The 14,674-nt window shown below is 33.9% G+C and overlaps 1 protein-coding gene across 1 annotated transcript; it reads left to right on the top strand.

Moving 5' to 3' along the window:
• Positions 1-759: 759 nt before the first annotated feature.
• On the top strand, positions 760-13,850 carry LOC140447793 (uncharacterized). The gene is made up of 2 exons (XM_072540651.1): positions 760-1,653; positions 13,322-13,850. The coding sequence occupies exons 1-2, from the start codon at positions 865-867 to the stop codon at positions 13,760-13,762; spliced, it is 1,230 nt and encodes a 409-aa protein (XP_072396752.1). The 5' UTR covers positions 760-864; the 3' UTR covers positions 13,763-13,850.
• Positions 13,851-14,674: the final 824 nt, after the last annotated feature.

Below are 14,674 nucleotides of genomic sequence, written 5' to 3'. Positions count from 1 at the left end.
AAATATTTTGAAAAAAGTTTTTCTGGTTGCATGAAACAATTTTTAGGGATCCGGTTCTTCATAGTGGTTCCAGTTCCATAATCGGATCAACAAGTGAAACGTTCGGAGAAAAATGTAAAATTGAACAATTGTAAAATTCCTTAAACACGTTAATATACTTAACAAAATTTAATATTTTTAAGTCAAATATTTCATGCATGTTTATATGTTGCTAATGACCTCAGAGGTTCATGCGACAATGTTTGTAAATAAAAAAAAAATATATATAAATCGACCTGTCGGAAGATTTCGTCAAAATATTTAAAAAAAATTTATTTAAATTCCTTTATAAAAGGTATATAATTAATATACCCAATCGGGCTATATCACAAAACGTTTTCGGAATCTGCATTCGAAAACGTTTTGTGATATAGCCCGATTGGGTATTTTAATTATACACCTTTTATAAAGGATTTTAAATAAAAAAATTTTGTGATACGTGGTATAAAGCCAGCTACAAGAACTTAGTTTCCCTGTGGAAAATATTTTTAGTTACAAAAATATCGATTTTATGCAAACCTCTACGTTCTCACTGTATGTTGGTTCCTACTTATTTAGTTATTTGATTGTCTGTCTAAGGTCAACATAAATTAGCGATGACTTGTAACAATTTAAAAATAAAAAAAACATTTTGATTAAATTAGTAAAATATAGCGCAATTTTTGTTAGATGTGAGTGGTAAAATAGATAAAAATTATCTCTTTATTAATAGATAAAGAAGAGACTATAAAGTTCTAGTGTTGAGGCAATATTTGATATAACAGTGTAAGCTATAGTTTAATATAGTATTATTTGCTGCTATATAGTATTGCTAGGTAGTGCAAAATGTCATATATTGTTACAGAGAAAGCAAAATCATGGATTCAACAATCCATGGGTACCGAAAATTGTATCATCACCATAGAAAATACGACTATGAAAGGAGAAGGTTACGTCGGAGATTTAATTTTTGCAAAAGTTGAACTTCCGTTCAGTGAAGCTAAGGTGACAGACAGAACTGTGTTTATAGTTTTAAAACGTAATAATCAGGATCAATCAGTTCAAAAACTAATTCCTGTAGTACACGAATTCTGTAGAAGGGAAGTATATTTGTATAGTACCATTTTTCCAGCATATCAAAAGTTTTATAAAAATAAAACGCTACAGGATGACTATTATATAGTTCCAAAGTGTTACAAAGCCTTTTTGGAGGGCGACAATAACGTTGTTGTTTTAGAAAATCTTAAAAGGAAAGGTTACGTGCTGCAGCAAAGAGACAAAACAATGAACTCCGCTCAAATTAAACTGTGTTTAAAATCCTACGTCAAATTACATGGTTTGGCCTTTGCCATGGGAGATCAAACTCCGAACGAATTTAAAATGTTGTCCAAAGACATGCGTCCTCTGATTAGAGATGCATTTGGTCATTTTAAACCAGTCTTTGGGAGGAAATCAATTGCTATAATCGATGCATTAAAAGAAGTTGGAAGAGAAGATTTATCAATTAGATTTGAAAATTATAACAAGGAAAACAGTATTTTTAATCGTTATGTTGAAGCCGCCGATACTACAGTAGAGGAAAAAGTAATTATTCATGGTGACTGTCATAATGCTAATATGCTGTTCCTATCCAAGGTAAATATTCATATATTTATTTTTTATTTTTTAGTGGTATTTTATCACTACTATAAGAAGATATATATATATATATATATATATATATATATATATATATATATATATATATATACATTGTAAAGACTACGACCGTCAAATTATATTTCTAAAGTATTCAACTAGTGAATTCAGAAGTTTAATCGGTCATTCAGGTTGGCAAATAAAAAAAGAAGTCAACTACTTTATAAGTTTATCGAAGACGTTTCGCTTTATATTTCTAAAGCTTCATCAGTTCTCTAAAATATAATAAATGACATAGAGTTTGTGTTTCTTATAACTTGAGAAAGGCAGTCTGCCAAATCAGCTGTACTGATCAGATTTTACAATAAATTTTTGAGAGAGTTTTCAAAACAAAGTTTTCAGTATTTTATTAATATTTAAAATTAATGTTCATCAAGTACCGGTCGAATCAATCACTTATTTATGAAGTTTCTTGAACCATACTATATTTAAATATTTAACATAAAATAAGTATATCTTGGGTACTGCCTTTCTGCCTTTCTTAAGTTGAGAAAGGCACTCAAGCGAAACAGCTGTAGTGATAAGATTTTATAATAAATTTTGTAAAAGTTTTAAAAACAAAGTTTTAAGGATATTATTGATATAGGTATAAAATTTATATCCATCAAGTAACGTTCGAATCCTTTACTTATTTATAGAGTTTCTTGAACCGTACTATATTTATACAGTGTGGATATTAAGTCTTAGAGGTATTTTATAACATAAAAAAATTGTCACCCCTTTTATCCCCTTCACTTGACAGCTACCCCCTCAGATTTTTTAAATGGCAATGGAGGTTGTGCGATAGTTCGTTGGAAAGGGTTTGAAAAGAAGAATTCTAAAATCTATCACACTTTACTTTAACTTTAAGGATCTGTTTGTTAATATCGATTTATTGTTTGGAGATACACTTTGCGATACAACAATACAAAAGTAGGTACACCGGTTTTGCTTTAATATGGGACATTCGGTATAACAAAATTTATTTAATTTTTATTCTTAAATGTTTATACCGAATTATTTTTTTGCAGAACAAATACTTTTGTATCGTTAAAACATATCATGGTTAGAACAATTTTTTAAATAATCTAGTTGGCGTGTATAGTTCTTGACAACTGTCATAAAAACCAAGCAATTAGCACTGTTGATTGTAAAGAATATCGACAAGAACTTGAGATTTGGTGAGCTTTAGTGGTAGACTGTAAATTTTTAGTATTAAAAATTCAAAACAATCAAAATGGCACCACCTCGTAGATTAGTAGACAAATGTGAAGCAATTTTAATATTTAGCGAAGCCGGCCGTAACTACCTTGAATCTGTGAGAATATTTAATGAAGGTTTTCCGAATCGGCCAATTGATCGACATTACTATAGACTACTTGTCACCAAATTTTGTAAAACTGGTTCTGTCGAAAACAACAAACGGGATGGTAGAAAAAAGATTTCTGAGGAAAAGCAAGTAGATATTTTGTCTCATTTTGTAGTAAACCCATCCAGTTCAACTAGAAATGTTGCTCGCGAATGCGAAGTAAGTCACAGGACTGTCTTAAACATTTTATAAAAGCAAAAATTTCATCCCTATAAGATGAAACTGGTGCACGAATTGACAGAGGATGATCCAGATCGACGACTGCAATATTGTGAAACTATGGATAATAATATTTCACAAGATCCAAGTTATTTAAGACATATTTGTTTTTCCGATGAAGCTACATTCTATTTAAATGGTCATGTACATCGACAAAATGTAAGATATTGGTCTGACGAAAACCCTCGATTATTTCGAGAGTGTCATACTCAATTTCCCACTAAATTAAATGTTTGGGCAGGTATACTAGGGGATCACATTATAGGCCCTTTTTTTATCGAAGGCAATTTAATGGGGGAAAGCTATCTTCATCTATTAGAAACACAAATAATTCCTGTAATTCATGATGTGCTTAGAAACAATCCAGGCGAATTCACCCAAGATATTATATTCCCAGCAAGATGGAGCTCCGCCTCATTACGATGCTGTCGTTCGAAATTTTTTAAATAATTTGTATCCGAGAAGATGGATTGGATGTCGTGGATTCATTGAATGGCCACCAAGATCACTAGATCTTACTCCTCTAGATTTTTACCTATGGGGTTACCTTAAATCCAAACTGTATGGGAGCCAGTTGACGACAGTTGATGAACTCCGTCAAAGAATAATCGAAGAATGTGATAGGATTGATATGCAGACCGTACAAAGGGTTAGGGAGGCAACGAAACAAAGAATCTACTTCTGCCAGAAAATAAATGGAGAACATTTCGAGCATCTCCTGCAGTAATTTAAGTTTTCTTTAGGGTAATTTGCCAGTTCCTTTAATTTTAAAGATGTAATTTAATACATTATTTTTTATATATTTTACTTAAATAAAACTATTATGCCATACAAAATTTCAAACTTATACATTTTTGAATTCTTCTTTTCAAACCCTTTCCAACAAACTATCGCACGACCCCCATTGCTATTTAAAAAATCTGAGGGGGTAGCTATCAAGTGAAGGGGATGAAAAGGGTGACAATTTTTTATGTTATAAAATACTTCTATTAAAATAAAAATCGATGAGTCCGAGCGTTTTTCATCTTTGTCTTAAATAACGGAGTTCACTAAGGGGGGGGGGGGTAAGACTTAATATCCACACTGTATAAAATTAGTATTTGTTGGGTGAAGGTTCAAAAAGTAATATTAAATTTGAAACTAGATTTTATTGTCCACTGAAATCAACGTTTTCGGCAGAAAACCTTTGCCTTTGTCAAGGTTCTAAAATGTACAAGATTAGGAACAAAAAGTTATTGCAAAATATATAAAAAAAACTTACCAAAACCAAAAACGGGACTCTGACATTAATGAATTGACAGAAGTAAAAATTTATATATGATATCTCATGGTTTACTGTCATTACTTTTGTATGGGCGTATCGTTGGTGTTTTCGAAAAAGGTAAATTGGAGAATTGGAGATATGTTATGACTTTAAAAGTTTTTATTTAGATTATTTATATCTTTTTTGTCATTGATTGCGTTTATATTTCTTTTTATATCTCCCTCGTCTTTTTGTTTTGTTCGGTTTTTAAAATTTTGATATTTTTCAACAAAAATTTTGATGTTTTGTTCGGACGTCAGAGCTTGTTTTGTTATATAGCAGCATGCACCGAATGATCAGGACTAAAATCATCACACGGACAGTAGAGCTTGACATTTGGATAGAAATTTTCTGACGGATATTCTCAAGTTAAAGTTGATTTTATGTAATCGAATGAACTATCTTATAAGTAAAGTCGTCCCAGGAACGCAACTCAACAATATTGGCAATATCATTTTAAAGTCGTCTACTTTAAAATGTATAATTTATGTCTTAATTGTCAATATAGATGAGTCAGATAAAATTAAATTATTAGAAGAATTTTTTCACTAAGTAACAAAAAACAAAATTTATTTAATTTACTAATGTTTGTATTTTGAGAACAATTTCCGAAGTGGAAATTGAAACGTCAATAAACGTATTTTAATCTTTAATTGTGGCTCATTCCCATTTAAATATTAATTAATTTGGATAGAAGAGGTGCATTGGTGCATTATTATCTCTTGCATTAACGTCTAATTAATTTAATTAATGATAGGAAATTTATTTCCTAATATTTTTAAGTTTTTAATAATTCTCGTACGTATGGTATCCTTTTTAATACACAAATGTTTACATACTTTTTTCTTTTATAAAATATTTTCGTTGAAATACGTTAACATTTTAACGTTAGGGGTATTTTAGTTTGCCGTTACCCCCGGCCCGTGTACTCTTTTTGCATTATAAGCATGGTATATTGCGTAACAAGAAATTACTACTTTTTAAAAACAAATCTATTGTTTTAATTTATTAGTTATTTCCGTTTATCGATTTGGTACACGTTGGCCACTTAACCACTTTAACATTTCTGTTTATACGGGTCCACTGACATTCCATGCATGTTGTAGAAACCTTCTTAGTATGTTTTATAGCATGTACTCTTCCATAGTTTGCTGCAAATTGTTTGTAACACGATGAACATCTACCACGATTTTGAACTTTTTGTAATGCTGTATTGTTCATTTCTTATTTCGTTCAAAAGGATAAGAGCATTTACGATAGCTGTATTTGTAAGTAACTAAAATTATATTCCAGAATTGTAAAAGATTTTCTAACAATGCCCCTCCTTTTATTAATATCTAGGAATTCTAGAAGGCTTTTTGTAGAAAGGAATAAAACTTCTCGCTTATCCTTCCACTTACCGATAACCACTTTTGTATTACTTTGTACTATGCTCATTTCTCCTTTTTTCAGTTTGGCCTCTGTTACTGGTTTTGGATTGTATTTGCGATTTTTTCGTAATGTTGTAACTAAATGATTCCTTGCTGAGTTGAGTGTATAAGCTAAATTCACGCTTGTGTAATAGTTTTCAGTAACGAATGTTCTTCCAGAGTTTAGTAAAGGATACATTAGATGCATAACTACATCTGTGGCAACAGGGTCATTATTTGGTCGGTCGGATTTTCCATCATAAACTTTGACTGCATATGTATAACCACCATCTGTACAAAAGCTTGAGTAATTTTAAACCATATTTATATTTCTTACCCAGAATATACTGCCGGAAGTCAAGTCGACCACGAAACGGGACCATCGTTTTGTCGATACAAACGTTGTCTTTGGGAACACGTAGGTTTTAAAAACTATTGTTCATTATCACTATAATAGCCGATTTACTTTGTACAATCCGAAACGTCATGATTTTCATGATCAGCAAGATGAAAAAAGTGTAAAATAGATTCAAATTTATGTCTACTCATACCATCTTGTCTAGCAATCTCGTTTTTTTTTAACAGACAGAGCATTCGATGTAGCTATCGCAGAATTTGTTGCTATGTTATCTTTCAAAATGTCTTTAATTATTTTTTGTTTTTTGAATTTTACTTTAGTTTAGAATTAGTTTTACTGACAATCAAATTTAAAAGATTTTCATCTACAAGCATTATATAAAAATTTATGGGTTCTGTAAGAGTAGACATAATAGCATGATAGACATTATTTGGTTCCGGAGGGAATAAGATGTCAGAAGTTCAGTGTTATTAGTTTTTGCCATACTACTTGAAAATTCGATACACTGCGTGTACAATCTAAACCACTTCTAGAACTACACTCATCAGACCAACCAAAACTTGAAGTAACAGGGTGTAACGGGATTTAATCAAGCATCAGATCCAAATAATCTTTTTAATAACGTGACACACATTTGCGAAAATATATTATTTGTTTACGACATTGAAAATATCGTTGTAACGAGGACACACTCTGACCTAGTGAAATTTGCAATGTAGTCGAAAGATTACTAAATAACGTGTATCAATTAACAAATAACAAACATATTATAATAACAAATTCACGTGTGTTAAATAGCTGGAAATCACGGGATTATTAGCATTATCATTATTGTTAAGAATGAAAAATCAAGAGAACGGTCTAAGTTAATATTGTCAACGTCAACTAAGTACTATCTAGTATTGTACTTAGATAACTAATAAACCAAATCATGAGTATCTAGTTTTTTTTTTTTTGGACTGAGGTGGAAACGTTCTAAACGGATTAGGGAAGGTGTTCCTAGTACTGTTGGACTCGATCCGGAAGGGGACACATGCTAACGCACGCTACCCAGTGTAGGGCCTCGTGCCCCGCATGCCCCCTGGCCGGTCGCCTACTAACTAAAACCACCCCTTCTTCGACCCAGAATACCCCCGGACGAGTTCCTTAGAGAACGAAACATGGGAGTATCCTGAGCTGTCTGGACGGAATGTGCTAGGACTGTGCCAAGATTATCGTACAATTTACCTATGCTGCTATCCTGATAACGGGTAGCAGATAGGGAAGGTTCAGTTTCCTTACAGGCGAGGAAGATGTAATATAATACTTGTCGTTGTTAACCGGGAGTAGTGATGGTGTACGCAGACTAATGAGAGAGAGAGAGAGAGAGAAAAGGAAAAAAGAAAATATAGTAGGGTACGTGCTTAATGGCTAGTAGGGCCATCACTTTTTTTTAGAACCTTTATTATCAATACATAGCCCAGTTTATGCGTTATCACGTACTTACGTTATTATGTTACGCGGCGATTTTCGAAGATTGCGCAGCACGTGCCGATTAAGTGTAAGGTGCGGGAAGACACCTCCCTCATCTTGCTTGTTCAGCTCTTTCTATCATGGTCTTTCTTTTCATTATCTTTGTGATGTGGTCTATTATGTACTCAAAATTCTGTTTATTAAGCATCGCGATCTGCATTATGTTATTGGACGTTATCGCTCCTAGCCTGTTCAGGAGCCTATTTTGTTCGAGTGCGAAGACATTACATTGGAAAATGCAATGCTCCGCGTCATCCTTTACGTCGCATGTTGAGCACCTATCATCGTTGGATTTTTTGATAGTATGTGTGTAAGACCTGAAAGATCCATGTCCAGTCAAAAACTGTGTAAAGTAGTAATTTACTCGTTTAAACTTACATTGGTACCACGCCACCACATCAGGGATGAGCGTTTTGGTCCATTGAGCTTTCGTCGTCTGTGCCTCCCATTCCGTTTGCCATTCTATAAGCACTTGTTCCCTTATGGTAGCTCTGGTCTGTGGGATGTGGCCGTTTTGGTTTTCATAGAGCAACTGCCGCTCTCTGGCCAGAAGGTGAATGGGGAGTGTACCCGCGATTGTCTGTAGGGCCACCGTGGACGTGGTTCTGTACGCACTCGTGACCTTAAGAAGAGGTTTTCTCTGTGCTCTTGTTAACAAATCTTTATACTTTTTATATCTAAGGACATCGATCCAGACGGGGGTTCCATATAGGAGGGTCGACTGCACAATATGTAGGTAAAGTCTTATTTTATTGCTGCTTGGCCCCCCTAAGTTTGGTATTATTCGCTGGATGGCTGCTGTCTGTGCTTCCGCCTTCTTGGTCACTCTTGAGAGATGGCTTGAGAAACGCAAGCCTCTGTCCAAATCTATACCTAAATATTTAGCACAGTTGGTTGCTTTAAGCTCATTGCTACATATCCGGAAGATTAATTCCGGTCAGTCTCTCGGGGCTTTAAGGATGACCGCTTCGGTCTTTCAACCCGACAATTCTAAGTCATTATTCATCATCCACCTATTTACTTTATCAAAGCAGTTGTTTACTGCATCGACGACTTCCAAATAATTGTCACCCGTTGTTAAAATGGCTAAATCGTCAGCATAGGCTATTGCCATGCTATTTCTACCGTAGTCTATGTCTAGTACCCCATTATATAACACATTCCATAACGTTGGGCCTAGTACGGATCCTTGCGGTACACCGGCTGTCAGACTGATTTCTACATTTTTTGCCACAATTAGGTGTCTATCACTTAGATATCTTTTTATGATATTTACCAGGTATGCCGACACCTCGGCGATCTCTAGTCTATTAATGATGTGAGCCTAGTTTGCGGAATTTAACGCGTTCTTCACATCAAACATTGTTAGGACAGCCCATCTTCTTCTTGTGTTTTTTACGGTGTCTGTAATGTGTTTGACCGCATCTATCGCCGATCTTGATTTCCTAAATCCGTACTGTCTAGTCAAGATGATGTCTTTTTCACTCAACTCCTCTTCAAGGTGATTTTTAATAATGTTTTCGTATAGTTTCCCCATGCAGTCTAAGAGACAAATCGGCCGATAAGAGTTGGCTTTGTCCGGATCTTTGCCGGGTTTCGGTATGAGTGTCAGTCTCGCACGTTTGAGGTCTTCGGGAAACTCTTGTCTCACAAGCAGCTGATTAAAGATGCGTATTACCGTTTCTGGTTTTAGCATTGTGATTAATTTGATCGCCTCTGGTGGCACACGATCTGGTCCAGGGGATTTACCTATCTTAATGGACTCTGCCGCTCTGGTGAATTCTGCAGTACTAATGCCTGCCGGACAGATCTGTTCATTCTGTATGAAAGGTGTAATCTGTTTTGTGGGAAAGAGGGTACACACAATTTCCCGTCTTTTATCGTGGCACAAATCGTACGGGATCTCGGATCTCAGCGTTTTTGTGGCTATTTTGTACGCTTGGCCCCATACATCGTTTTCCAGCGCCTCGCACAGGTTCTTCCAACAGGTACGCTTGGCTCTTTTTATCATTTTGTTTAATTCTTGTTTGGCGCTTTTGTATTTCTCCTTGGTCTGCTGAGTCCTCTCTCTTTGTGCGATCCGCCTGATTCTCAGGCATTCTGCCCGTTTTAGTTGTATTTCGTCGTTCCACCAGTACGGTACGGTATATGTGACATATTTACTCTTACTGCTTAGTCTGTGTGCTCTAATGATCGCGTTTCTAAAGGTGGGAAAATCAGTAGCTTCTTTTGTAAGTTTCTTATATTTTCAGTAAATCTTACTTTATTGAAAACAAGTGTCCTTCTGCCATTTCCTGGTGTGACCTTAGTGCCAATCTCGAAGGTGATGTATTTGTGGAACGTGAAAATATTATCCTCTAATACATCCCAGTTGTTTATTTTGTTGGCGTAATGATTTGATGCTAGGGTAACGTCTATATGACTCCGTGATACTCCTCTTTCAAAAGTATGTTTATATAAATATATATAAACATTATATAATTTATATATATTTATATAATTATATAAAGTATGTATGAGTATCTAGTTGTGTTTATGTAAATGTACCATACCATACCATAAGTGAAGATTATTTATTACAAGGGTTATGTTCAAACTCGTCTTCTGTATCCTGTTTAGAAACGCTCGCTACTACTAATTTAGGAATTTTCGAATTTCTAAGTTTATCTTCCACGCAATCATATTTTCTTTTCTTATTACGCACATTATCTGACTCTGAATCAGTCTCGCTTTCAGTTATATAGTCTACATCATCACTATCAAAAAAATCACTTTCTTCCAATATTTTCTGCAATTAAATTGATAATCTTTTTGACATTTTTTTGGTTAAAATTAAGTGATAACACACAAATCCATTGATAATTTACTGAAAAATGTATGTCAGAAAGCTGTACATATCATAGACATAATTTATAACCTATAATTCAATTACCGCTCGAAAAAAATTCGACCTATATCGAAAAATGCTTGAAACCGTTTCTAGGATAGTAAGGGAGAAATAAAATAACATGAAAGAGAACTCACCTGTAATAACCCTTTAGGGTCTACCCACCACAATCAAAAAAGTTTAAATATATACCTGTTATATATCATTGAAAAGACTATAAATGCTATCCAATGGTATAAATAATATACAGGGTGAAGCAATAATTGTTAAACTTTGGCTTAAATGTAAAATTTACTGAAGTGTTTGTTGATTATATTATTTAATACTTATACAGGGTGTATAATATTATCAGCCGTCCCTTGATCGTCCCTTTGGTTCTCTAATTCATTCACAATTAAAGGTTTGATGGTGTTTTCCAGCATATCGAGATAAATGTCGCCACTTAAATTGTCTGGTATAAACAGGGAGCCAACTATAACATCGCCTTATATTCCTGTCCAAACGTTCAGTTTTTCATGATATTGAGTGTAACTTTCTCTGAATTGACGGTGGTTCACATCACTTCAGTACCAACAGTTTTGTTTTATTTACATTACCATTCAGCATAAAAGTACATTTATTAGTAACACAAATATTTTTTAACATTCTCGGTTCAACTCGAATTCCTTCAGTCATGAGTTCACAAAACTCAATTTGGCAAGATCAGCCACCAGACAGCTACACGAACTATTATGGAATAAAAAAATAACAAAAGAAGATAAAAGAAGAAGCTATAAAACAATAATAGAAAGTATTGGGCTGTACGGCGCCGAACTCTGGGAAATAAACCAAAGAAACAAATCAAAAATTAAGGCCATGGAAATGAACTACTGGAGGCGATGTTGCCAGCTCAGTAGACTTGATAGGGTGAGAAACGAAGATATTCGGAGAGAAATGGAAATCGATCTAGACATAATAGACACAATCGAAGCCAAAAGACTTAACTGGTATGGACACCTTCAGAGAATGCCTGAAAATAGATGGCCAAAAAAAATAGAAGAATGGACTCCGCCAACTAGAAGAAAACGAGGTAGACCAAGACGATCCTGGAGAGACGATGTCGACGATGCAATGACCGCCAGAGATTTAACAACTGAAGATTGCTTCGACAGACATGTTTTGCTTTATTTACATTACCATTCAGCATAAAAGTACATTTATTAGTTACACAAATATTTTTTAACATTCTCGGTTCAACTCGAATTCCTTCAGTCATGAGTTCACAAAACTCAATTTGTCGGTCTAGATCATCATCGCCTAGTTCTTGAAGAATTTGTGTTTTGTACGGGTAAAACTTATGTTATTTCAACACCTTTCTAACTGACTCATGTGAAAGTCCTGTCATTACAGATACTTGACGTGTTGATGCAGTAGGCTCTATTGCAAAATTTCCAAGGACCTCAATTTGGGATGCTTCATTCAGTAATCTTGGGGCATCCTATTTTTTATTTTGCACTGATCCCGTTTCTCTAAACTTTTTAATTAAATCGCGGACGTACACGTGACTTACATTTTTGTCAGGATGCCTTTCATGAAATATTTGAGCTGTTCGTAAGTAACACTGGTTTTGGGAGGCAAATATGAAAATGATCTCTACGCGTTCAGGTATACCGTAAACCAGAACCCAAAAACAGATGTTTTTAACTTGTTTTGCATAAACGGCAAATTAAGTTTTTATCTAAAAAACAAAAAACCGACGTGCACTTATCATTAAAAATATTAGTCCGAGAGACAGCATTACAAATACAAAAGTCATAGTAAGCCGGTTGATATTAACATCTTGTATAGTTATTAAACAATAATTATATAGGGTCATCAACAGAATCAACAAACACCTCATTTAATTTTTCATTTAAGCAAAAGTTTCACAGTTATTGCTTCACATTGTATAATAAGTATTTATAAAATGGGATAGCATTTTTTATAGTCTTTTCAATGATGTATCACAAGTAGGGGTTTCCAATTTAAACTTTTTTGGTTGTGGTGGGCGGAGCCTAGTGGGTTGATGGGTGTGAGTTCTCTTTCATGTCATTTAAGTTGCCCCTTACTATTATAGAAACGGTTTCAAGCAGTTTTCGATATCAGCCTTTGTTCATGAGATATAGCCCATTGTAAGTTTTAAAATTGACACACTGTATGGTCACATAGACCGTGGGAAAGTATGAGTGTGTGCCATATTTGGTACAGATGGTCGTTAAACTCAAACAAATTGTTAAGGAGTAAGTTTTTCAATTTGGTTTGCTTGGAAAAACAACCTGTTTAAAAACTTCTGGGTTATACCTTTCGCACAAGTTTTAATATAATCGCTTTTGAAAACGATGTCCCGAGTACAAATCGAGACATCAAACAGTAGTTCAAAATGGAATTTTCATTATAGACCATAGTGGCTTATTATCATACATAAATAATACTGTAGTAGATCTGCCCTCCTTAAAGTTTAAGTGAATTTTTTAATATTCTGGAGATAACTTAATTATTCGGATTTGGTTTAATTTATTTTACAAAACTAATAAAACCTTATTATTTGCAGGACAACGACATAAGTAATCCCCAACATGTAGCTCTGATTGATTTCCAAGTAACATGCCTTCATTCTCCTATAATGGATCTCTCATACTTTCTTTATATAAACCTATCAAGTGAAGATTTGCCACAATTCAAGGAGTTTGTAGAATTTTATTACAGCGAATTATCGTCATTTTTGACACAACTAGGCAGTGACGTAAATAAATTGTTCCCAAAGCATGTTATGCAAGAACATTTAAAAAAATTTGTTCATTATGGATTTTGTTTATCCGTAGCATTGTTGGAACTCCTATATATAAAGAATGAAGATGCACCTCCTTTTATTGATGAGGAGACCAATGAGATGATGGGAGGTCTTAAAGACCTTAAGTTGAAGTCAAGGGAAGAATACTTGAGACATCTTGTTTCTATAGTGGATAGCTTTTTTAATAGTGGATATATATGATATGTAATACTTAAATAATATTATCGTTATAGAAGATTAAAGTGACTTGTTTTGAACAACTTACAATAAAACCAGTATTTTGTTTTTATATTGTCGTATTATATGTATGTGTTATTATAAATAGACTCACATTTGTAAATAATTTTTAATAATAAAATTATCATAATAAAAATGTTTTTCTTGAGGTGTACACAAATAAAAAACTGCAATTAGAAATAAAATTAAAATCTACCAAATGAAAGTTAATGCAAATATCGTTAATATACTTGATAACACACTATTTTGTTTATTCGTTTATTTGTATATTACATACGGGTCAAGAGATGATAGTTTTTTGTCTCTACAATTTTTATGCATTTTTACAAATTAAATATTTTTTGCTAACCGTCAATGATCTAGACAAGGTGAATAATACAGCAAGATCTGTACACACTTATTAACACAAAAACTTATCGAGAGCCTTGACAAATAGCATTGAAGAGGGTTTACAGTAAATAATTTTTGTTCACCTTCAGCTACTATAATCTAGGTCTGTCAGAATCAGAGAGCTCTCAGCAACCAAGCACTCTCCCCACCTAAAGTAATTTTTTTCCGCAAATCCGGCTATTCGTAGCTTATTTAATCTGAAATACGACAGACTTTTGTTTGGAACTAGCGTCTTTTATAGACGTAGCTGGGTGTATTAGACCCACTTATAGCAATTACGTGATTTTTACATAATTATTGTGTTTAAGGTAAATATTATTTTATATTATAAATGAAAATTTAGTATCTTCTAATTTATTTATTGTCAGGCCGTGGAGTTTAGGGGTCTACATTGTAAAAATGACATGCACCCTATCCTCCATGCTATGGCATGCTGGACGAGCCATACAGCCTGTAGTCGACACCCCGAGGTATAAGCGGGAATAC

This window comes from Diabrotica undecimpunctata, chromosome 8, assembly GCF_040954645.1.
Source record: "Diabrotica undecimpunctata isolate CICGRU chromosome 8, icDiaUnde3, whole genome shotgun sequence".
In the NCBI taxonomy this organism is placed as follows: Eukaryota; Metazoa; Arthropoda; class Insecta; order Coleoptera; family Chrysomelidae; genus Diabrotica; species Diabrotica undecimpunctata.
This window is presented reverse-complemented; position numbering and strand designations above follow the sequence as displayed.

Excerpts from the sequence above, each read along its gene's own strand:
- LOC140447793 (XM_072540651.1), top strand. The coding sequence starts at position 865 with ATGTCATATATTGTTACAGAGAAAGCAAAATCATGGATTCAACAATCC. Across the intron at positions 1,654-13,321 it reads ATATGCTGTTCCTATCCAAG|GACAACGACATAAGTAATCC; the intron begins GTAAATATTCAT and ends TATTATTTGCAG.